General features: G+C 43.5%; 1 protein-coding gene across 1 annotated transcript; it reads left to right on the top strand.

The window, feature by feature from the left end:
* The first annotated feature begins 5,940 nt into the window (after nt 1-5,940).
* On the top strand, nt 5,941-25,123 carry LOC100700952 (synaptophysin). Its single transcript, XM_019350120.2, has 8 exons — nt 5,941-6,065; nt 11,533-11,598; nt 18,509-18,633; nt 18,921-19,119; nt 19,192-19,383; nt 21,387-21,602; nt 21,976-22,056; nt 23,122-25,123. Exons 1-7 carry the CDS (start codon nt 5,949-5,951, stop codon nt 22,039-22,041), a joined length of 981 nt encoding a protein of 326 aa, XP_019205665.1. The 5' UTR covers nt 5,941-5,948; the 3' UTR covers nt 22,042-22,056; nt 23,122-25,123.
* The last annotated feature ends 1,303 nt before the right edge of the window (nt 25,124-26,426 follow it).

Below are 26,426 nucleotides of genomic sequence, written 5' to 3' on the forward strand. Positions count from 1 at the left end.
TTAACTAACTAGTGCACACATGGCCACGCTACAGTCCACGAATAAAGACTGATGATGTGATGGAATTCTGAAACTGATATCCAAAATAATTATATTTAATATTTACCAAGTAAGATGTTATTGTGGCGAAATGAAAACGATACCCTGCTTAAAGGTGGTACAAGTTCATAAACTACAAACAGATCAATTAAACATGTTGGTAGGTGGTTGCCAGGCAACATGATGACCTCATAATATTTGATATTAATCTGATTGCTCAACTCCTGATCATATAGGAGGAGATTTTCTTGTATTATAATAAGATCCAATCTGATGTCCACAGGGACGTGTGCTCTCTCCCTTATTATTTATCCTCTACACAAATGTGTGTCAGAGCATCATTAGGATAATCAGAACAGTCATGTCCTAGTCCTGAATAATTTTCTTAAATAATGTGATGAGTCTCATTTTCAGTCTAACTAATACAAATGATATGATCACTGATTAATAGAAAATGTACTTATATACAAGAGGTCACATGTGTTAAGGGTCAAATGGTGGAATGTGTTTGGTAATCATATCTCTCTAGCAGGAGCTTTTGTGTTAATTTGGGTTCGGCTTCATCTTCTGCGGCCCCTCTGCCGTGGGGTGTACCGCAGGGGTCTATTCTTGGACCACTACTGTTTTCATTGTATCTCCTTTTTTTCAGTCCCAATCGTTCCTCTGGTACACCAGATGTTGACTTTGCTGCTCTGACCCCTCACCCTTACTAATCTTGGGGTAAAAATCAACACTGCACCTAGTTTTGATGGCCACGACAATGGGGTGGTGAAATCTTCATTCTGTTACCTCAGACGTCTGTCGAAGGTTAAGTCTTTTCTTTCCAGGCGTGACTTGGAAACTGTCATCCATGCTTTTATAACCTCACACTTGGATTACTGTAAATCCCTTTTAACAGGGGCTGGCCAGGCCATTCTGTCACGCCTGCAACTGGTGCAAAATGCTGTGGCACAGATTTTAACTGGTAAAAGAAAATTTGAACATATTAATCTGGTTCTGGCCTCCTTACACTGGCTTCCAATTGAATTTAGAATCTATTTAAAAATAATTTTACTTGTTTTTAAATCCTTAAATGGTCTGGCACCTATATTTTTTTCCGATCAGCTGAAGCCCTCCACCCTCGTTCACTCCGGTCCCTTAATCACAGCTGAAACTTAGAGGAGCCCGAGCGTTCTCTATTGTGGCCCCGAAGCTTTGGAATGATCTTTGTCTTCACATTAGGCAATCTACATCAGCAGTGGTTTTTAAATCCAGGTTAAAAACTCATTTTTATTCACTGGCCTTTGACTCAGTGAGGAACTGACACTGTTATTTTATTATTTATTTATTCTATTTATTATTCTTATTGTAATTTATATATTTCTGCTGTACAGCACTTTGGTCTACCATGTGTTTTTTTATAGTGCTTTCTAAATAATTTATGGTATGGTGGTATTCTAAATATTTTAGACAATTATTCATCATTATAGTGTTTATATTGACTCTGTTGTTTTCCTCTGTGTCATAGTTTAAATATTTATCGGTAAAGAGCAGAAACTCTCTCATTCAAACAGGCTGATTGGTGAATCCCAGATGGACCCAGACCGGCTGGATCAATTTTACTTGTCGACTCGCAGCCTCAGCTCGCATCGTTCTTCCTTCTGGACACGGCTTCAAGTCCCAAAGTGCAGAACAGCATGGTTTACACACGGCAGCTGTCCTGCAGCAGGCCTCATTCAGAGAAAGAGACTGTGGCTTTGATCTCCTACCCGACGCTGTGTGAATTATTTATGATTATTTTACTTCTTCATTAAGTCGCATTATGCTCATCTGTTTGTTTGTTTTTGAAAACGTGCATGTGAGGATAAATGACTGTGCCTGTGGATGCAAATGAAGTGATCTGAAAAATGCACTTTTGTAAATATATGATGATAAATAATATCAGTGTATGTTATTTCTCAGAGTGGCTTTGTCCACTGCTTCAAAAACATGTTGTAAAGATGAACTTAAACCAAAGGATGTGTGGGACATTTTTTACTTTTAATTTCATTTATTTTATTTTCTATTTTTCACGGAAACATCAATGTCATCAGGAAAAAGATACTTATACTGGTTCATTTCACCTGCAGTCCATTCCCCATCTTACCTTGAAAAAGCCCAAACTCTGTTTGAAGGTTGGGTTTGTTACAAAGGGCCAAAACCCACCGCTGTAAAAGAACATTACAAAAACATGTAGCATAAAATATTACAAGGGCCTACCTGTGAAACAAAATGTGTCACCATTGTACCTACCTGTGTGGAGTGACAGGTCTGACCCGGTCTGATGTGGTCTGAGCTCCCTCTACTGGCTGACTGAAGGATGAGCTCCGGTTGAAGGAAGGAAGAAAGGATGGATGGATGGATGGATGGATCACTCACTCAAATTCTGTCTTTCAGCCCTAACTGGAGCTCAGCTAGCTCATTTGATTCAAACAGAATCAACAGCCAATTTTCATCTGTTGCCATTTCCATGACACACACACCAAACCAGCAGACATATGTAGCCTGTTGCCATTGTTGCACTAAGGTCAGGGAAACCTGTACCACTTGAAAGCCATGACATAATCTTGATTAACATTTTACTCCTTGAACATACTCCTGGTCCCTCTGCCAGGGGTACCACATGACCACACGTAAAACCCTACCTTCCATGTTCCTCATTGGCAGATATGCATGTGATTGGTTGTTTCAAATGTTTTCTACTCTTTATCTGTCTCGCTTGAAATCTTCTCCTGTATTTATAAAGCCTATAAACCGCCATATCTAGGAACAGCAGCTGGAGGTTTTACCTCTTTAGAGTCACTTCAGTCCAAATTATCTTGAGAAGGGGAAGGGGCGGGGAGGTCATATAAGGGCTGGGTGTGTTCTCCAACTCATTTGTCAGATCTGTGCCATCCCGACACACCTGTAAGTCTGTTTGAAATGATGCTGCTAATTGCTACAAGAATGTATTGTTTGTCCTTTGACTTAAAAACTGCCACTCTGAGATTTGGGGTCACTTTGAAAAGCTCTTGTTTTGACAGAAAAGTATGTTTGAGCTAATAAGAATAAGAACAACTTTATTTATCCCGAGGGAAATTCTTTTGTCATGTACATGCTCAAAGCAGCAGGAGAGACAGAGAAACAGATGAAATAGATATAAGATATACAATATATACAATAAGAATAGTGTACAGTAATATACAGTAGGATAGAGTTATCCAATACTATGTCTTGCACTAACAAAGTAATATATATAACTATATCCTGGTGAATAAATAACTTAACTATCAGTGCAGGCGGTTCTAGAAAGTGACAAAGTTTTGTGCAATAGAATAAAGGGAGTAGCAGCGTATGATGGGGGGCTGAAAACAAATATTCAATAAGGTACTGTTGGGTAATATTGCACGGTCTGGGAGGGAACAGAATAACATTGGTAATAGTCTCAGGAGAATCACCTACAGAGTGAGGAAGAGTTATACAGTCTTATTGCCACCGGCACAAAGGATTTACTGTGGCGATCGGTTCTGCATTTCGGGGCAATGAGTCTTTTGCTGCGTTTGCTCCGATGGTCCATCATGGGGGCGTGCATGGGGTGGGAGGGGTTGTCCATGATAGAAAGAAGCTTTTTTAGCATTCTCCTCTCAGACACCTCCTCCAGGTTCTCAAGTCTGACACCCAGGACAGAACCAGCCTTTCTAATCAGTTTGTTCAGCCTGTTGGCATCAGCTGTCTTCACCCCACTTCCCCAGCACACAGCTGCAAAGAACACGACGCTCTCCAACACCGAGTGATAGAACATGGTCAGCATTTTCCTACCAACATTGAAGGACCTGAGCCGCCTCAGTAGGAAAAGCCGACTCTGCCCTTTTTTGAAGATAGCATTGGTGTTCTTGGTCCAGTCCAGTTTACAGTCCAAGTGTACCCCCAGGTACCGGTAGTCCTCAACGATCTCCACATCAGCCCCACTGATGGTGACAGGGGTAGGAGGAGGAGCCTGCTTCCTAAAGTCCATAATCAGTTCTTTTGTCTTTGTGATGTTAAGTTGTAGGTGGTATAGCTCACACCACTCGACAAAGCTGTCCACCACACTCCTGTACTCCTCCTCCTGTCCATCCCTGATACAGCCCACGATGGCAGAGTCATCAGAGAATTTCTGCAGATGGCATGACTGAGACTTGTACCTGAAGTCAGATGTGTAGAGGGTGAAGAGGAAGGGTGATAGGACCGTCCCCTGCGGCGCCCCTGTGCTGCTCAGGATGTTATCTGAGCGGCAGCTCTTCAGTCGGTCATGCTGTGGTCGACTTGTTAAATAGTCCGTAATCCAACCTACCAGTGGGGCGTCCACCTGCATTTCCGTGAGCTTATTCCCCAGCAGTGATGGTCTGATTGTGTTAAAACCACTAGAGAAGTCAAAGAACATGACCCTCACAGTGCTCCCAACAATGTCCAGATGAGAATAAGCCTGGTCCAGCAGGCAGATGATGGCATCCTCCACGCCGATACGAGGTTGATAAGCAAACTGCAGGGGATCCAGCCAGGGCTCCACCAGCAGACGCAGATGTTTCAGGATGAGTCTCTCCAGCGTCTTCATGACATGTGAGGTCAGAGCCACTGGCCTGTAGTCACTGGGGGGCGACGGGTTGATCTTTTTAGGGACAGGAACCAGGCAGGATTGCTTCCAGAGTGATGGGACTCTCTGCATTTCCAGGCTCATGTTGAAGATCTGTTGTAGAACTCCAGACAGCTGGGAAGCACAGCACCTGAGGGCCCTGGGACTGACACCATCAGGGCCAGCAGCTTTGCCGGAGTGAGTCTGCCCAATTCTTTTTTGATGTCATCTGCTGAGAGGGACAGAGTGAGACAGTCTGAGGGGGCAGGAGAGGGGGGAGGCGAAAGGAGAAGATGGGAAGAGCTGGGTGTGGAGACAGGAGACGCAGGGCAGTCGAACCTATTGAAGTGTAGATTTAGGTTGTTAGCACTTTCGACGTCCCCATCCATCCCAACACCTCTCTTTTGTCTCAGGCCAGTGATAGCCCGCATTGCATTCCACACCTCCCTGGTGTTGTTTTCCTGCAGTTTGTTTTCCAGCCTCTGTCTGTAGGACTCTTTATCCTCTGCAATCTTGGCTTTCAGCTCCTTCTGCACCAGTTTCAGCTGATCTCTGTCACCGTTTCTGAAAGCTCTTTTTTTCTTGTTCAGGGTTGCTTTGATGTCTTTGGTAACCCAGGGCTTATTGTTGGGGAAGCACAGAATGGTTTTTTTGGGGACCACAGTGTCCACACAGAAGTAGATATAGTCTGTAACACAGCCTGTAACACAGCCTGGTATGTATATATATATATATATATATGTATGTATGTGTATGTGTGTGTGTATGAGAAAGAGAGAGATACATTTTGGAAAATTTGTACATGAGTGCTCCCACAGGCACAGAGGGACCAGGATGAATGCCGCTGCATTACGTATGTCTGTCAGAATTTAGGCTTTAAACTTTGACAAAAATTGAATTAAAGCCACTGAATGATTCAGGATTAAGATCTACTTATATTTATAGGCTGTTACAAATGTGTATTGTTACTATATTGGTACCTAAATTGTGTAAACATTAAATGTTTATTTGAATTAACTGTTAAATCAAATTATGAACAAGCTGAGGTTTTTGATTTAATGTAAAATACAGATGTGCGTTACAGATGACATTTATACGTCACGTATCAGGTCACATGATCACAAGCACGTCACCACCACCTACTACCGTGATGACGCAATTACCCCCTCTCCCGCCCAAGAAATAAAAGCTAAATTTTTAATTTAATAAAATAAATAAAATTCTATTTTTTAAATTTATATTTATTTATTTTTTTAATTTGAAATGTTTCTTTGTTGTTGTTGTTTTAATAGTAAATAAAATGATGTCGTGGACTCAGACACAGTCACGGCCCCTCCACTCAGTCCCCCTCACGCCTCCCCCCTCCCAGATCTTCTCGGTCCTCTCGACACTCTGCAGGATGGACGTCGTAAATCAGGTACAAACACTCCGCATCCGCCTTTTTTTTTAAAATTTCACCTGTCTGCTGCGGGTTGATCAATTGTGGGTTCGGGTTGTGTTCGTGTTTCGGTTCGGAATCTGTTTGCATTTTGCCTCCCGGTGAAGCATCTCCGTGTCGGCCGCAGGAGGCGGCTCCGACAGCTGGCGGAGGATGCCCGGGAGGAGGACAGGGAGAGACGGAGGGAGAGGCTCTCCAGACCGGGCTCGGTTCTTCATGGTGGTCCATATGTTTGTGTGTTTGTGCCACTGTGTGTGTGTGTGAGGGGGAGGGGGGATGTGAGGCGGACTGCGGGAGGTTTGGAAACAGGAGCTGCTGTCTGGGGTTTCCATCCTCGCGCCACGGTGTCTGCAGGAGGCCCGAAACAAAAACGCATAAACATGAAAATGTCAGCAGCCCCGTGCGCTCGTGATGAAATGATGTGTTTATGTTTGTTTGTGTGCGTGCGTGCGTGTGTGTGTGTGTGTGTGTCTGGGCTTGTAAAATGGCAGCCGGGGAGGAGGGGGAGGGGGAGGGCGTCCTCTCTGCTCGGGATGCTGATGCTGATGATGTTGCGGGTCTGCCTGGATCTGTTTTTCTCTCGCCGTTTTCCTTCTACCTGATCCGCGTTATTTAACCCGGGTCTAAGCGGGTTCACCCAGATGATTCAGGTCCTCCTCCTCTTCGTCCTACCCCTTCTCCTCCTCTTCTTCATCAGCTACCTTTTAAGATGGAGACCGAGAGACAAGCCAGCATCGCTTCGCCGTTAGTTTATATCACAGCCCGATATTTCATATCCAGCTGTTGTTTCACAGCCGCTTTATTTTTACTGTTTTAAACTACAGAGGAGAAAAAAAGCCCAGGAAAGCTGATGAAAAGTATTTTGTGTCAATCAAACTTGATTTCAGTCCAAAGCTGGCTTCTGTCGGCCTCTTTGATCACTTACATTTAATTAATGATGTCATATCCGAGTGTACTGTGTTACGCTCCATAACAAACTCCAGATTTTTACATACCTCCATTTAAAAGCAGTTTTTGTAGTTTCCCTCTGCAGAATTTAATTATAACGTCCACCACCAGGGGGCAGCATTTTTACAAGTGTTACAGATGTTGCTGCTCGTTTCGTCTTTAATATGTTTTATGGACTCGTGGTGGCTAAAACGAACCAATTAAAACCAGAAAATCCTCTATTTCTGTTCCCAGAATATATTTTAATGTAAAAATATAACTGACACATTTGCTTTTCCTGATTCTTTCATATATAAATGTTACACTTCTGGGTGGTCAGATTAAATATGGCCAAAGCTGAGCATATGTGATGATCTCTGTGAAGGAGAAGCTTGGTGTGAGGGCTTTTTTTTCTGCTCTTGGCTTGTTTGTATCATAAAGAGGGGAAATCCCTGATACGGTCTGCTCTGGCTGCCAGCACAGAGGCCCAAATATTCTGTTTTGGTCAAAGGGGAGACACATAAAGCTGGATTGTTTCTCATAAAAGGACCATTGTAAACTGTGAATCTTGCACAGTCACTCTACTAGTGTCCACCAATAAAAATATGGCGTTGGACATGAGGAAAAAAACGGGTCCCCTTTAATGTTTTAATATTCACACAATGCACAAAATAAAAACTCAGGGGCTCAGAAATGCTTTTTATTACAGACCACAGCAGCTTGTACAGATGTCAAGTTTCACACATTTCTAGCTGATGCTCCTTTTTTTTTTTTTTTTTTTTGTTGCCAGTAAAGCAGAGTTACCTTCCGGGCCCATCACAGCATGTTTGACATGATGGTGGTTTAAAAACACATTCGTACTCCTAGTGCATTAAATTTAACAGCCTAGCAGTACACTAGTCTTTTTTCAGCGTGCTGTGACGTGCTTCAGAAGAAGAAGAAGAATGTCTCCAGGTGAGGAAGGGTAAAGGCTGAAGGATGTGTATGTTCACCGTTTTCACAATTGTTTTTGACACAAAATATCTTGTTTTGAGGTTGGAAAAAATAAAATAAAATAGCTTTGCGCATTGTTAACCACATCCTAGAAAGCAAACACTTTCCATCTGAAACCAGATGGCTACAAATGAGTCCAAAAACCCGTGGCTATGATCCTGCGCAGTCTATTTTAGATCTTAAAGGAGTGCAGTATTGTTTGTGGAGGTGGTTTTCAAGCACGTTGTCCAAAATTTTGAGGCTCATTTCATATTTATGGGAAATGGTTTTCATATCATATCTGGAATATTTTCAGCTCTCCTCTTGATTACATGGTCAGATGAAGGCACTGCAGATTGCATGGCTGCAGTATCTGATTATCCTCCTCTGAGCTTGTGACCTTTTTACCCCTCGGCCATAAAAGGCTGAAGGGGCGTTGCCGTCTCGCTGACAGGCGAGCAGCGTGGAAACCTAAGTTTGTGAATGCAATAACTCGAGGACGAGGCAACATAGCAGCCCATTTACTAACAACCATTCATGAGTTCGAGTCTCGGTGACCTCGACCTTAAGGTCAGAGTAAGCTTCTGAAAATCTTGTGAAAACTTGAGATCAAGGCCACGTAGGATTTTGAAATTGGTACCGTAGCTGTGTCTATTAGGAGGCTGAGGGGTAGCACTGGTGGTTGCCAATATTTTATACAGATGTTGTAATGTCTGACACAGTCCCGAGGCTCACCCATGTGCCACAGCCTTTGGGAACACTGATCTGTGGACTGTGTTGGATGGGGAACGTCTGTAAAATAATGAAAGATGGAAATGTTTTTACCTGAAGGGAAGCAAAGTCGGGAATTAAAATATGACCTGTAGGTGTGCAAAAGGTTGGGATTCTGGTCTGGTGGCACGAACAGACTCTAGTTTGAGAAGCCATTTTATTTTAAAGTTGCCGTTTAAATGGTGCTGGTGTTTCAGCAGGAACGCACAAACTGCCAAGCAGAAAACTTCACAACATGGTGGAGAGTGGCACATTGCCAGGAGACTAAATTACTGTGCTGTGCATCAATTTTTAAAATTAAATCGGTGGTTTGTCTGCTACCTCAGCAGTTGATGGATAAATGTGTCCACTCTGCAGCCAATCACAGAGCCCGCCTTCCTGATCAGTTTATTCAGCTCTGATGTCACAGGTACGAGGTGAACAGGAATGGAGACGGCTCAGTCCTCTGTGGAGCTTCCCGTACCGCACGTCACCAATGGAGACGGAACAAATTCCCGTCTCTAACAGTGAAGCGTGTCAGTCAGTTATCCATGAGATTCATGTGTTTACTGACTGTTCCTGTAGCTTCTTTTGAATGTAAACAAATACTGAAAAGGGAATACCTTTATTCCCTAAAGTTCTAGTTTAACTGTGAAGGGTAACAACTGAACGATGTTCCCTCCTACTGTCAGAGTCACTGTCAGTAACCAATCATTTCAGCTCTGCTGGCTGGTTTTATTGGACGTTAACAACAGATTCTGGCATCACTCCTCCTGAGATGAGCCTGCTCAGGCAGACCAGTGCAAAACTCCTAGAAGTCTGGGTCGACCTCAGCGCCGTCTGAGTATTAATCAGTTTAAAATATCAGCATTTAATTAATTACTATTTGTGGTTGAGGATCTTGTGCATTTTTATTCTGCTTTAAACTGTTATCTGCAACATTTGAGTCCTGCATCAGATTGGCGGCCTGTCATAACCAACCTCAGAGACAGCGTTATAGTCCTAATAAAATAAGCTTACTATCTCTTTTTTGGGTTTATATAAAGTAGTGCCAGTTCACCACACTTGTCTCAAGGTATTTTATTTTGAAAGGTCACAATATACAATAAAATAAAAATTTACTAGAAGTACTTTGATTATTAAACAGAACATTTTAAAGTAATAAGTCATTTTGGGTTAAAATAGTGCCATTATAAAGTGAAATTAACTGTATTTGATTACAAAAAATAACTTTTTGCTGGTTTTTATTCTTTTATTGAGCCTTAAATGCGTCTGCAGTTATGTTTGGTAATGAATATAATACTATAATATCCCTAAAGCCTGTTTAATACCTTATCCTTGGCACGTTTATGCGAGTGTTGACTATCCCATGAGCCGAGCAGCAGGTTGAAATCTGAGAGGAAGAATAGATCTGTTTGTTTGAACACTGTGCATGATGCTGTCCGTTTGCAAGATGTGCTCGATATGTATTTAAATCTGAAATGAAGATTTTAAAGTTCAATTCAGAGTGAAAGGATTGTGACTTTGAACGAATTATAATTCATCTTTAGGTACATGCTCACCCAAGAGATCAACTTTTGTTTTAACTCATTTTAAATGAAGAAGAATCAAAGCAGTGAATGAGTCGTTGCCAAAAAGCTGTTCCAAATAAACATGAAAGTGTTCCCAGAAAAAGAGGTGATGATTTCAGATAATCTGGCAATGATTTTTGCAATGTTTAAAGAATTTTATGCATTTGTTCTCATGTAATTGGATAATTATCAAAGTCTCAAAAATCATAATAAATCTATTAAGTCATTCACATCCAATTCTGTTCATTCTGAAGATTTCTGCATTGAATTCTTCCAAATATTTTTCAAACAATCCAAAAGCATTTGCCAGTTTTTCTTGACTCATTCCTGCGTGTATAATAACGTCCCTGAAACGCTCTGGAATCAGAACAAAGTTGTTCTCTGACATTTTTAAAATTTCCCCACACAACAAATCTTCTCCCGATAAGTGAAAATGAGTCCAACTTTTTTCATTAAAGCTGAAATGAAGTGGTGAGAAAATCATTTGAGCATCCAGAAACACATGCAAGGATCATTAAGACTGAAGGACTATTACATAGTGTGTTGAGGTTTCCATGTGTCTCCTACAACATAAGAAAAACTGTTCAGATTATTGCAATAAAGAAACTACTTTTTTTTAATCCAATTGTATTTTACTGTAAGTTGTGCCCTAAATGGTTGTGAACAGAATAACATGCATACAAAAATGTTATTTACAGATAAATTCTGTCATTTATTGCATTATGAGATTATCATGAGTCTCCTCTCTGCTCCCATTGTCTGCATTTTAGACCTGCAGTCTGAATCATTCATTAAGTCAGCTGACTCGGTTTGATGGGAATGTTTCTTAATGTTGCCAATATTCTCAGTGAATCATTATTATTGATAACAACAGTTGAGCTCAAAGTTTCTCTCGATAGAAAGTCTAAACATGTCGTTGATGGTTAATAGAAATAAGTCCATCAAACCACGCTGACCTCCTCTCTGCACCTAGCATCTTTGTAGATGTTGGTTTGCTTGTTTTTGTTTTTCTAGGATGGTTTTAAAGTACAGAAAAGTTTGGAAATATTTTGGGGAAATTGTAAAGTTTTCTTCCAAATGTTTCATTTAGCAGAAATGATGCTGCTGTGTATGATGTTCTGGCCCTGAGTGAAAGTGCTCCTGAACAGCAGGAGATCAGCGTGCTCGTCTTTCGTCAGGCTGCTCCGATGAACATAATTAACCAGTGTGTGTCTTTCTGTCTGCAGCTGGTGGCCCAGGGTCAGTTCAGGGTGCTGAAGGTTCCTCTGGGCTTCATTAAGGTCCTAGAATGGGTGAGTTCATCAGACCAACAGCTGCACCACAAAAACCTGCAACCACAGCACAGATGCACTGTATCCTCCAGAGTTTTTAAGGACGTATAACTCCCGGAGCTGAGCTCATGTTCCTGTTTAAAGCTCAGAAACATCATACACCATCAGAGTTTAATGGTTCACCATACATGAAAGCACAATTCACACATATCCATGATCATGTATGAACGAATCATTTTCTTCTGTTTAACAGCTGACCAGCTTTAATGTTAATATTTAAAGTACGCATTCATGACATGTAATAAAAAACATATAATAAAACATACAAATTTGATACTGTATCAGTTTTATTACTGTGTTTGTAGCCTTTAAGCTGCTAAAAGTTCACTAACTGCAGGTATGATTCAGTTCCTACTATTAACGAGCTAACCTTCTGGTTTTATTTTGAAATAAACTGTAGATGCCAGCATCCACACAGCAGGGGGCGCTGTAGGGAGATTGTTGTGGTTTAAAATGTTTGGTTTTTTTCCCCTGTGCTTCGGTGTATGTGGTGTTTTCTAAACATTTAACTTGGTGGTTTCATTCATTACAACAATAGTTAAACTGTTTAATGTTGAGTGTACGGCTCTGCTCAACTCGCTCTTCTTTTGGTTTTTCGTTGTGGATAAAACCTCGTACATCAGCTCAGTCTGGAGGGTTTTTACAAACATTTTTGGGACCTCATAACTTCATAGGTGCAGGAGATATACACATGAAATTTTCAGATGTATTAAAGTTTTCATTACAAAAAACTCAGTGAGCTTCAGCATCATGGGATGTATCATAGTTTGAACTATGTTACAGTAGCAGAAACAAGCCCTGGTTGTTTGATCTGATTTATGATTGTTCGCTGTCGGGGGAAAAACTTAAAATGAATTTTCAGTGAAATTTCAGGAGTCATTTCATCATCTGATATAAGTATCTGCTCAAAACAACCTTTAGCATATGAAACGTCTCCTTTTATTTATGTCTGTGAAGGTTCTCAGTCATCCAGGTCATCGTAGTCTAAGGAGCTTGGAAAGAAAAGCGTCTGGACTTCTTTAGGTTGCTTGAAGACGTTTCACCTCTCCTCCAAGAAGCTTCTTCAGTTCTAGGGTCAAATGGTGGTCTTTTTGTCCCTCTTTGGGGGGCATACTCCCACGGGGTTTAAATCTGGGACTCTCCACCATTTGACCCTAGAACTGAAGAAGCTTCTTGGATGAGAGGTGAAACGTCTTCAAGCAACCTAAAGAAGTCCAGACCCTTTTCCTTCCCAAGCTCCTTAGCCTCCTTTTATTTACATTTTCACACCAGACTCGTCAAAAGAATCCCTGGTCGTGGTTCTTTGTTTATAATATGATCATATTTTTAGCAGCAGCGATGTTCATGTGTTGTATGTAACAGTTTTGACATCTCACATTGATAACAGAGGGTCTCAGGTACAGACATCTGCGAAGATTGAAAACAAGTATAGACACAGTGCCCTGAGATAGGTTGTCTTAATGATTTAATTAGCAGATAGGAGAGCTCTGACACTGATAGCTTCATCAGTGATTACAGATCCTGTTGAAAGTGCAGTCTGTGGAGATCACTGTATGCTTCACCAAGAGAAATGGGGAACAAAACATGGGCGGTCTCAGCCAGTGTGACTCAATACCTCAGATTAAATGTGAGCGTTTAGTTAGATGGACGTCCAAAAAAAAAAAATCCTGCTAAATCTCAGTCCAGGCTGACCTTCACACACTGACAGGGCGAATGTTGACTTAACTTCATATATATGTCGCATTACATGGTCAGATCAACTCTATAAAACAAGTCTGAAAACATAAAAGGTTTTCTTAACCTTCAGAGAACAAGGAAATGGCTTATTCACAAATTCCACTGAGATGCCGAAGGCTGGATGGGAAGTGATGTAACAGCTTCAGCTCTCAGTACTGTATGTATGGTATTAAATATCGCACACCCACACACTGACTGAGCAGATGGTCACAGTCAGACGGCCCAATCCCTGCTTGGCAGTGGGAATGTGGGCTCATGCAGCCTCCTTGCGAAGACCAAGTGTGAATTTTCATAATTGTGTGGATGTTTTATAGCAAATTTATGGGAAAATGGGGACAGTCGAAGCAGCGGTTCATCAAAGACTCGGCTGTTTGAGCCTCACTGCTGGTCCTCACACATGTGTCTGAGTGTTGGCTAGAAGAGCATCACAGCTGGTCTCTACAGATGTGGCAACAGCTGTAGAAAAGCAGGGACACTTTTTGGGACTCCAGTTGTGACACTAGTGGCAAAGCGGGATCACTAGTGGGACCTTTTTGGCAACAATTTGTTCCGACAATGGTCTGGTATCAAGCTTGTTTCTTCTTAGATGTGCACACTTGTTTTTGTTTTTTGCACTTTCTTTTGCACAGTAACATATCTACCCTGGTTCAAAGTAGGTGTGCTGAGTGTCCGGTTTTTAGTTATCAGCAGGTAAAAGCAGAACAATCACTAAATCCCTCTCCCTGCCCCCAATCACAGGGGCAGGGATAGCTCAGTAGGTAGAGTGGTCGACCCATGATTGGAAGGTCGGGGGTCAGGGGACTATAAGGGGTTTGGAAATTAAAAAAAATAAAAACTAGTAAAAACTGCAGACCTCCTTACAAACCACATCATATTATACATACAGGACTTTAAACTTTGACTCCTGGATACAAGACGATGAAAATAAGTCTTCCGGATCTTCCTGCATGTAAATCACGCAAGGCTGCGAACATCTTAATGAAGCAGGTGGGGAAATCGGTGACATCACACATAAAAACGTCACCAAGTTCCTCCCGCTGACTCGACGTGAAGCCTGTTTTCATCAGGCCGCCGAAGTCGGTGTGTACAGCTCTGTGAGGCCGAGGCGGTTGTTGGTTCGGTTCCTGTCTGATATGCAAAGCTTCGCACAGAGTCACTAAACATAGACGTGATGATGAGTCATCCTGCAGGAGCCAGCACCTCCTCTGCTTCAGCAGAACTGCATAAAAAAAAACCCCACCCAGCTCGCCCCTGCGGGCGGTTTATCCTTCAAGCTCGGGTCCTCTACCAGAGGCCTGGGAGCCTGAGGGTCCTGCGCAGTATCTTAGCTGTTCCCAGGACTGCGCTCTTCTGGACAGAAATCTCCGATGTTGTTCCCGGGATCTGCTGGAGCCACTCGCCTAGCTTGGGAGTCACCGCACCTAGTGCTCCGATTACCACGGGGACCACCGTTACCTTCACCCTCCACATCCTCTCAAGTTCTTCTCTGAGCCCTTGGTATTTCTCCAGCTTCTCGTGTTCCTTCTTCCTGATATTGCTGTCATCCGCTACATCGATCACTACGGCCGTCTTCTTCTCTTTGTCTACCACCACTATGTCCGGTTGGTTAGCTACCACCATTTTGTCCGTCTGTATCTGGAAATCCCACAGGATCTTAGCTCGGTCATTCTCCATCACCCTTGGGGGCGTCTCCCATTTTGACCTCGGGACTTCCAGGTTATACTCGGCACAGATGTTCCTGTACACTATGCCGGCCACTTGGTTATGGCGTTCCATGTATGCCTTGCCTGCTAGTATCTTGCACTCTGCTGTTATGTGCTGGATTGTCTCTGGGGCATCTTTACACAGCCTGCACCTGGGGTCTTGCCTGGTGTGATAGACCCCAGCCTCTATGGATCTTGTACTCAGAGCTTGTTCTTGTGCTGCCATGATTGGTGCCTCTGTGCTGTCTTTCAGTCCAGCTTTGTCCAGCCACTGGTAGGATTTCTGGATATCAGCCACCTCCTCTATCTGCCGGTGGTACATACCGTGCAGGGGCCTGTCCTTCCATGATGGTTCCTCGCCTTCCTCCTCTTTCTTGGGTTTCTGCTGCCTGAGGTATTCACTGAGCACTCGGTCAGTTGGGGCCATCTTCCCAATGTATTCTTGGATGTTCGTTGTCTCATCCTGTACTGTGGTGCTGACGCTCACCAGTCCCCGGCCCCCTTCCTTCCGCTTAGCGTACAGCCTCAGGGTGCTGGACTTGGGGTGAAACCCTCCATGCATGGTAAGGAGCTTTCTTGTCTTTATGTCGGTGGCTTTTATCTCCTCTTTTGGCCAGCCTATTACCCCAGCAGGGTACCTGATCATGGGCAGGGCGTAGGTGTTGATGGTCCGGATCTTGTTCTTACCGTTCAGCTGACTCCTCAGGACTTGCCTGACCCTCTGCAGGTATTTGGTGGTTGCAGCTTTCCTAGCTGCCTCTTCATGGTTCCCATTCGCCTGCGGGATCCCCAGGTACTTGTAACTGTACTCTATGTCTGCAATGTTGCCTTCTGGTAGTTCAATCCCCTCAGTTCTGACTACCTTCCCTCTCTTTGTTACCATCCGACTACACTTCTCCAGTCCGAACGACATTCCAATGTCATTGCTGTATAGCCTGGTAGTGTGTATCAGTGAATCGATGTCTCGTTCACTCTTGGCATACAGCTTGATGTCATCCATGTACAGGAGGTGGCTGACAACTGCTCCGTTCCGTAGTCGGTATCCGTAGCCAGTCTTGTTAATGATCTCACTGAGGGGGTTCAGGCCTATGCAGAACAGCAGTGGGGACAGAGCATCTCCTTGGTAGATCCCGCACTTGATGGTGACTTGTGCTATGGGCTTGGGAGTTGGCCTCTAGTGTTGTACGCCACATCCCCATTCTTGTAATCAATCCAGGCAGTGCACAGGTTGGTCAGCCTGGTCTTGCAGTCTCGTCCGACTGTTCTGTCTACCAGTAGCTGGTGTTTTGCGCCTCTTGTATTCTTGCCAATCCGCTCATGTATTGACCCATGTGCCTGTTCATCTTAGCCGATATGATGCCTGACAGGAGCTTCCATGTAGTACTGAGGCAGGTTATTGGTCGGTAGTTGGATGGGACCGGTCCCTTCTTGGGGTCCTTGGGGATCAGGACCGTCCGACCTTCGGTTAGCCATTCCGGGTGTCTCTCGTCAACTAGCAGCTGGTTCATTTGTGCTGCCAGACGCTCGTGGAGTGCAGTCAGCTTCTTCAGCCAGTAGGCGTGAACCATGTCGGGCCCTGCCACTGTGATGGTTACTGGACCCTGTTCAGGGAGGTCGCTATGGTCTGCCCTCAGATCCACTAGCCACTGAGCATTGCCGTTATGGGTTGCGTCCTTCTCCCATATGCTCTTCCAGTATTGCTCCGTCTCCAGCCTTGGTGGTGCTGTTCTCTTATTGTTCCCTTGCCACTGAGAGTACACCTTTGCTGGTTCTGTGGAGAACAGCTGGTTTATTCTCCTGCCTTCTGGTAGTTCAATCCCCTCAGTTCTGACTACCTTCCCTCTCTTTGTTACCATCCGACTATACTTCTCCAGTCCGAACGACATTCCAATGTCATTGCTGTATAATTTCCGTACACCTCCTCAGCCGAAGGTGTACCTCCTCAAGCGGCTGGCCAAGGCTGTGAGTCTTTGCTTGGCAGTTTCCAAGGCCTCAGGTATGGACAGCTTGCTGTATTTCTTATGCACCTTCTTTGTCATGCATTTTCTGCAACTCCGTTACTTGGCTAACCTCCCTTCGTGCTACTTTGATCTTGCCCTCTAGCCTCCTTCTCCATGGAGGGTTGTGGCTGTTTCGCCGTTATTGTGGATGTTTCGCCGTCATTGTGGATGTTGGGTATCGAAGAATCGATAGGTCCCTCATCCTATTCATGTAACCCCTTCCGCCAGGGTTACTTGCGTAGTAGCATTCCAACAATGCCCTATTTTCGTCTCTTGCCCACCGATGCCTTCTTGTTCCAGTAGCCCACTTGTCGTCAGGGTGCCCTGGTTCCTCAGGACCTGACGCGGACCTTGTTGATCCGGGCGACGTCCGAGCCGGCATGCCTTCATATTTATCTGTCTCGCTCATGTCTGCGGTAGGCTCACTTAGCATAGGGGGTCATAGGGGCATAGTCGAACTTGCGATCCTCTGCTCCAAAGGCGTGTAGTCTAACCACTACGCTATCCAGCTGATAGATAGATAGATAGATAGATAGATAGATACACACACATTTTTTTTATTTTTTAAATAGCAGCGATTTTTAGCCACAGGAAGGTCACGTCCATGGAAAATTGTTTTTACTCAGGATGCTGTTTGCAGGTCAAAGGTCAGGTGACACAATCATGTCAGTTTCTTCATCCTAAAGCGAGTCTATAAATGCATGTAACAGTTTAGTGTTGCTAAATTCAGTGCAATATTTGAGCAATTGTAGAAGTCTGCCTGCAAGTGCTGAATTTAAGTGGTAAATGGTAAATGGACTGATTCTTATATAGCGCTTTTCTACTCTCCCGGAGTACTCAAAGCGCTCTATACAACATGCCTCATTCACCCATTCACACCCACTCATACAAGCACTTCTAAACTCAAGTGCAATGTAAACTACATTCACACACATTCATACTCCGATGAATGCATCGGAGGGCAACTTGGGGTTAGTATCTTGCCCAAGGATATTTGGCATGCAGACTAGGGAAGCCAAGGATCGAACCACCAACCTTCCGATCAGTAGCTGATCTGCTCTACCAGCTGAGCCACAGCTGGTTTAATTAATAAAAAATTAATTAAGTCTTGCTGTCCTAATGAACCTAAATAACCTCCTCTACAAAAACACAGCTTCTCCTATTGGAGGCAAATAAGTCTTCAGTCTCTTTGTGATATAATCATGATTTTTTTTTTTTCTAGTCTGTTGAGTCAAAAAGAGTGACCTCTGTGTAAAACCATGAATACATCAGTGTTTTGGATTTTGGTCAGAATAAAAGGAAATGGAAATTAGAACCTGGAACAACTTTAGGAGTCAGATGAAAATGCTGTGCTATGCCACATACAGGAGGATACCACTGGTGCGAGTAATGCTTGTGATGTGTTGTTGCTCCTCCTTCTTCCTCCCCCAGTTCTTCGCCATCTTTGCCTTCTCCACCTGTGGCAGTTATTCCGGGATGTTCAAGATTGCGGTGGAGTGCAAGAACCGGACGCAGAGCGACCTGAAAATAGAGGTGGAGTTTGAGTATCCCTTCAGGTCAGAACACGCACAGACGCCATAAACTCTGAAGCTAAAAAATATTAAATAAAAATTTAAATATTTAAACTTCTTTCAGCTCAATTTTATTTATAAATGCTCCTCAGGCAGGACCCCTGGGTCCAAAGCTTTGAGGGGTGTTTTGACCAGATGGTGTGACTGTCGGAGCTCTAAAGTTATTAACTGTGTATTAGTTCTTGTTGGTCACCAAAGTCTGAACCAAATGTTGTATTTCTTGCCAACTTCACTTTATCTTCACCTTCACTAACTTTAAACTCCTCTGTCAGACTTCACCAGGAGTATTTTAATGCCCCCACCTGTAAGTCTGAGAATAAAGAACCGATTTTCCTGGTTGGTGACTACTCCTCCTCGGCCGAATTCTTTGTCACCATCGGCGTCTTCGCCTTCCTGTACTCTACGGCGGCTCTCAGCATTTACGTCTTCTTCTTTGACAAGTACAAGGAGAACAACAAGGGCCCACTGATCGTAAGTACAGCCACCCAACTTCCCAGTTGACCTCTGAAAAACCTCCCTAACTCTGTCTTTGTGCCGTTTCAGGACCTGGGAGTCACCGGAGTGTTTGCCTTCATGTGGCTGGTGAGTTCGGCAGCCTGGGCCAAAGGTCTGTCTGACGTAAAGACTGCGACCAACCCGGATGAAGTCATCACTATGATCCCCGCCTGTAAAGAGGATGAGAACAGCTGCCGTGAAGTCCACGACCCGGTTATGTCTGGATTGAACACCTCTGTGGTAAGATTTTCACTGGGCCTGAGCACATCTTGTCTTGTCATAGGACGGAGAAACTCTGAGAAGTTCATGGATACTACAACACTAGAATGTCAGTACTGGCCCCTTTAAAGCACAGTATATTACTGAGAAATGTCTGTGGGGTCTCAGTCATCCAGGGCATGAGAGTCTTAAGCACTCGAGTAAAAAGAAACTGGACTTCTTTCACATGAGCCAAGGTGTGACCCTGACGACTCGCCTGATGACAGAGTAGGTAAGAGACTCTCGGGACCATCTCCAAAGTGACGGCGCCTGTTACACACCGGCCTAGAGCCGGAGTGCAACACAAGGAGAGCAAAAAAAGAACGCAAAGAAGTAAATCACACAGCCACGGCTTTACAACGACTAGTCGTGTTATTAACTCGACAGGTAATGAGCGTCAGGGTGGGCATGGCCAAAACAACAAACAATACACACTAGAAATGAAACAGACATAAATGTTTAATTCTGTCTTAAAGACAGATTTGACACTTGGCTGTTTTTGTACTGATAAAGTAACTGCTGACGGGGCACTCACTTTGTTGTGCTCCTTCTTTTCCTGCTCTTCCTTTCTACCTTTCGCTTTAGTGGATTATCTTCCTCCATCTCACCCTATCCATAGCATCCTCCTCCTGCTCCGTCACATCAACCCTCTGCATGTCCTCTTTCACTAGAACCATACATCTTCTCTGAGGTCGTCCTCTTTTCCTCCTACCTAGCAGCTCCATCTTAAAAATCCTGTGTCCAGTCGATCAGTGTGCATGCCCAAACCCTCTCAGCTTGCCTCTCTGACTTTGTCTCCAAACTGCTCGACCTGAGCCGTCCCTCTGATGGACTCATTTCTAATCTTGGTCACACCCAGCTCCACCTCCTGTCTTGTTGTCAGTGCCACTGTCTCCAAACCATACAGTATACCAGGTGTGATTACCATCTTGTAAACCTCCCCTTCTGTCACAAATCACCCCTGACACTCGTCTCCGCCTGCTTCACCCTGCCTGGGCTCCTCTTCACCTATCTTGTGCACTGTTGGTTGCTTTAGACGATTGATCGTGAGACAGGATGTTGATTTTGATCCTGTTCTTTTCATCTTCACCATCAACCCTCCTCCCTGTTACTGTAACCTAAATACGTGAAGATTAAAAAATAAAAAAAAATTACATGCCCCTAAATTTTAAGGTGCCTCCATGATTTATTTTTATTAACTGAGATGCTAACTTAAGCTAATGAAGACAGTTCATTTTCAGTTATTGTTTGTACTTTGGATGGTAGAAACCTTTAGGCACAACTATTTCTGCATCTGAAATGTGGCTCCACGGTTTAGCGGTTAACACGTTCGCCTGAATCCCTGAGAAGACTGTCAGGAACGGCATCTGGCATTAAAAAAAAAGAAAATAAAATCAGTTCTTTATCAAATGAGGGTGGATTTGGGAACCTCTTGGAGCTAAAAGAACCTCTTAAAGCACTGAAGACTGTATTTGCTGTATTTAGTCACTCAGTGAGGCCTCAACCCCAATAATGCAAAACTTAAAGCCATAATACACTTTAAATGGCGGAGTTATCCCCATTCACCTATAACAGGTGAATTTGTGTCTTTTGTCCTGCATGCCTCTTCTCACTCCCAAGCTGTCGTGGCCCTCTATCGTTCTGCCAGAGGATTCTTCCTGTCAAAAGGGAGTTTTTCCTTCCTGCTGTTGCCAAGTGGCCAAGTGCTTGCTCACAGTAGGTCGTCTGTCTTTTGGGGTTTCTAATATTGTAGGTTTTTTGCCTTGAAGCACCTTGAGGTGACTGTTGTGAATCGGTGCTATATAAAAAAAATATTGATGCATTCAACTGCAAAGTTATAAGCTATTTTAACATGGGAGTCTATTGGGATTGACTAGGTTTTGAAGAAGTGGCCACTGGAGGAAGTGCGGCTCTTGGCACTTCTATCAGAATCTGAATTTAGTAACAGAGAATGACGTGATAACCCTCACCCTCTCCTCTTGCAGGCATTTGGTTTCATTAACCTGGTCCTGTGGGTTGGCAACCTCTGGTTCGTCTTTAAGGAGACGGGCATCATTGCTCCCTTCATGCGGGCTCCGCCTCCTCAGGCCAAGCCTGCCGCACCTGATGCCTACGCCCAGCAGGGAGCCTATGAGCAAGACCCGTATGCCAGCAACCAGGGAGGCTACCAACCTGACTACAGCCAGCAGGGATACAACCAGGTGAGCAGACGCACTGATGATGCTGGTAATGTCAAACCTGGAACCTCAAGGGAAGAGCTTAGCTGAAGCTTTGTGACTCGGTGATGTAATTTTGGTTGAAACATAATTCATCTCCTGATGACCTGTTTGATCAGAGCAGACATCTGTAACATCTGCTATTCAGATGATTGGTCAGTTAATTACATTATATGTGATAATTAATGTATATGATAATTGTTTAAAACAGAAACAATTTGCTGCCCATGACTGTAGATTGAATTTTAGTCTCTGAGTCTGACATTTTATAAGTGATCATTAATCAAGAAAACTGAATTGCAGGCTGAATTCATCCTATGTATTTATTTATTTATTTATTTATTCATTTGTCATCCAGGAAGCGCAGTATGGTCAGGGCTATGGCCAGCAGGGGGCGCCCACCTCCTTCTCCAACCAGATGTGAGCTGACAGGAAGAAGGTGAGATTATGGAGGCTTTGTCAAGTGCCTCCTTGCTGTATTTAAGTTGAAAGTTCAATTTGGAGCATCACTTTTAGTATGTTGGTCCCTAGAATCTCTGTTTCTTGGAGTCAGAAGTTTCCATATTTAAAACTGAGGTTGGAGTATCACGATACCAGCTAGGTGCAAAGCATGCACACAGATATCTTCCAATTATTAACAGGCTAATAAAACACTAGAATTTCACTCACCAAAACTGAAGAGCAAACCTCTTGATGGCGCTCACATCGAGCCATCATATTTCTCAGTTTAATTAAAAATACAAGAGGGTCCCAGTTTAGTTTACCAGGTTGAATAGGTAACCCATACGCCATAAGGCTAATACAAAGGTCCAGAGTGGAATCCACCTAAAGGCCACTTACTGTTCATCTTCCCCCTCATTTTTCTCCTAGATTTCCTGTCTGCTCCCCACTGTTCTATCACAATATCCAAAAATATATTTAATGAATGCTCAGGCTTTGTATCAGGCTCTAAACATGATTTTTACTTTATTTTTATTTTATTGTTGTGAAGCCGGACACTTTAACACAGCAGTCTCTGGGGATTGGCTGATTTTTGGAGTCTGCCTCAAGTGGCCATTAATGGAATTGCAGTTTTGCCAATTAACCAAACCCAAGGACCTCTATCAGAATGTTTTTTCACATCTTTAAATATGTGAGCTAATACTGTGCTCATCTGCTGTGCATTTCTTGAATGAATTTGATCAAACAATCATGAAGGTAAAGCTTCATATTCATGCGTAGGAATGTTGTGAAATGTTTGGGGCTCTATAGGGGGACTAAGATGTCATCCTCGCTATTTTTAGGGATTTGACTGTAAATTTTAAAAGATTAAATATTGTATTTTTGTTTCTGGTTTCTCCAGGATGAGGATTAGTTTTTAGTCGCTGACACAAAACATTAAACTCGAGGTTAATGTTGCTTTTTCAAAAAGACTCGTCGGTGAATGAAGGTCATTTGAAAAAAGCCAGCAGCTTTTTTTTTATTTATTTAATCGGAATTTTTTCCATTTGTCTTTCCTTCACAGGACGAGTCGGAGTGAACCAACAGTGGGTCGCCTGCAACCAACCCACAATGTGACACTCCTGGCTGCAAAGTTAACGGGTGGGGTGGGGGAGGGATGAGGGGAAAGGGGGGGTTAGATGTTCACTACAATGAATTGATGTGTAAATGATTAAAAAAGAGAGTTATAGATAATAAATCCACAACTTGAAGAATCCACCAAGACATCGGTGACGAATAGAAACCTGAAACCAGTGACGATGTTGATAAGAGTTATTCATATTAATTAATCTGTGGAGAGAATGTATGTTTGTGTTGTATAGATATCACTTTGAACAGATATATAATATAGACTGAAATGTTTCTTGTTTCCTATTGATCTGCCCTGCCCAAAGTTTTATGCCCCGCCTCCTTACATCAGCAAACCAGATTCACACCAGCCAATCGTGAAGCTGTTGAGACTGGGTCCACACTGAGAAAAATCCAATGAAAACCAGATTTAAACCAAAATGAGAACCACATTAAACAAACTAACAGAGCGTCTGCCAACATCACCTCCCCGCTGCATGTAAATATCAAACAGGAAGTGATGTCAATCTGGGCACGTAGTAAAACCCAGTCCGGCCTACAGCATCACAGTGACGCCGGGTGGAAACTGGATCCAAAATGGCCCCTCCTCATTACAGTTTGCACAGTTTGTGTGTTTAATGGGCTCAGCCGAGCTTCGATCTGCTGTGTGTTACATTCCAGCTGCAGAAACATCCATCTGGACGATCGCCGCCACTAAAACTAAGCCAGATCTGATTCTACTGGCTTCTACTTTGGGTCTAAACTCGGCTAAGACCAATCTGATGATTTCGATGTACTGCTAGGATGCCGTGGAAACGCCCACCAGGAGCAGGCAGTACAGTTCACTGCCCATCAAAGGGCTTCCAGATTTAAACCAATTAGAAAGTGAAGGTGGGCTTGTGGGGGCGGGGAGCCTAAAGAGAGACAAATGAACAGAAGACTAAATATGGGATAATTATTTGGACTGACTTGTGCAAAGCTTCTGACTTTGCTTTGTTCACAAGCTTTTAGGATGATCAGAGGTTTTAAGCAACAGCTGTTTCCAGTATAAGATAAATATCTTTACCTGGACATGGTCTCTATGCGGACAGCGGCTAATGATTACACCCTGATACAAGTTGTGCTATGAGTCTACATTTGTGGCATCAACAACTCAATGGCAGACCAAAATTTTAGATGACTGGTTTCTTGGAGTTTTTCCACCTTGATGGGGGTAAATTTCCCCACTTGGAAACTCACTTTTCCCATTCTAAATGGTGGCGATATGAAAATTCAGAGCACAAAATTCAGTTAAGATTCCCCCATGACTTGCATGTAGATCTCAGTTATTGGCTTAAATCTTCAGATGGACGCTTCTGTCAGCGAGCTACTTTGGAGTGTTGCAATTGTTTTTTACATTTATTTTAATTTGTCTTCTGTCAGCCAATCGAGTCTTTCTGGAAAGTTCTGGGTCTATAAAAAAGTGATGCTTCTTCCTCTTCTTCTTCTTGGGTTGTTTTTCTTGAAAGTGAAGCTGTTTTTAGCGTCGGTATCTTCCTCCAGCATGGTGACGTGTTTACTGCTCGTGTCGTTCAGTATCTGAAGATCAGTGTGATTCTACTTCCTGTTTCCTGTGTGTGTGCGCGTGTGTGTTTGTGTGTGTGAGACCATTACCTGTCCATACCACTTCATTTGCTCTTTTTAGCCTTTTTCTCATCTTTTATGCTTTTATTTCCCCTCCATTCACTTTTCTTTCCTTGTTTTTGTTTTACCCTCCCTCTTTATTCTTCATCATCCTCTTCTCCACCTCTGTGATGTGTCCTCTTGTGTCACAATATTCTACTCGGCATCAGTAACCATGGCGATGGTGTTGACAGTGATGATGTGTGTGACTTGTTGCTATGGAGACATCCCCAACCCAATTTCCCCCTGCTGTGTTTATTCAATGGAAAGTTTCAATAAACGACAAACTCATGTCAGTCTGATTTTGTGTCTTTATACAGAGGAGTGAGCAAATGAAGGGGAAATGAAACGGGGAAGAAAAGGACACTATATGGGAAATGCACATGCTAGATCAGGGATAGGCAACTCCAGGCCTCGAGCGCCGGTGTCCTGCAGGTTTTAGATGTGTCCTTGATCCAACACAGCTGATTCAAATTGCTAAATGTTCTCCTCAACATGTCTTGAAGTTCTCCAGAACCCTGGTAATGAACTAATCATTTGATTCAGGGTGAGATCTAAAACCTGCAAGACACCGGCACTCGAGGCCTGGAGTTGCCTACCTCTGTGCTAGACCAGGGGTGGGCAATCTCAGTCCACGAGGGCCGGTGTCCCTGCAGGTTTTAGATCTCACCTTGGGTCAACACACCTGAATCATATGATTAGTTCGTTACCAGGCCTCTGGAGAACTTCAGGACATGTTGAGGAGCTAATTTAGCCATTTAAATCAGCTGTGTTGGTTCGAGGACACATCTAAAACCTGCAGGGACACCGGCCCTCGTGGACTGAGATTGCCCACCCCTGTGCTAGACGCTTAAATAGATACTTGGTAAATGGACAGCTACTTTTATACCAATACTTCTATATAGTGCTTTGTATTTGGACCTCCTTTTGTCTTTGGTGCTACCTTAATTCTTTGTGGCATAAATTCATCGGGTTGCAGGAAACATTGCTCAGATTCTGATGTGTTCCAGTCACTTCGAGGACCAGAGGTGTATAAAATCAAGCACCCAGGCATGCAGACTGCTTCGACAAACATTCGTGAAAGAACAGCTCGCTCTGAGCTCGGTGAATTCCAACGTGGTACTGTGATAGGATGCCACCTGTGCAACAAGTCTGGTCATGAAATTTTGTTTCTACTAAATACTCCAGTCAGCTGATAGCGGTATTATATCAAAGTAAAAGCGATTTTTGAACAACAGCAACCCACCCATGAAGTGGTAGGCCACGTAAAATCACAGAACGGGGTCAGCAGGTACCAACTAGGTGCAGAGTCAGTCACTACAGACGTCCAAACTCCTATTTGCCCTCAGATTAGCTCAAGAAACGTGCGTATGGAATGGGTTTCTATGGCTGAGCAGCTGCACCTAAGCCTTACATCAGCGGGTATGATGCAGTGAGTAAAGCACACTGGACTCTAGCGCAGTGGAGACATGTTCTCTGGAGTGATGAATCACTTTTCTCCATCTAGCAATGGACAAGTCTGGCGGTCCTGTTCCAACATGTCTGCGCACCAGTGAACAAAGCAAGGTCCATAAAGACATGGGTGAGAGAGTTTGGTGT

This window comes from Oreochromis niloticus, linkage group LG20 (assembly GCF_001858045.2).
Source record: "Oreochromis niloticus isolate F11D_XX linkage group LG20, O_niloticus_UMD_NMBU, whole genome shotgun sequence".
Taxonomy (NCBI): Eukaryota; Metazoa; Chordata; class Actinopteri; order Cichliformes; family Cichlidae; genus Oreochromis; species Oreochromis niloticus.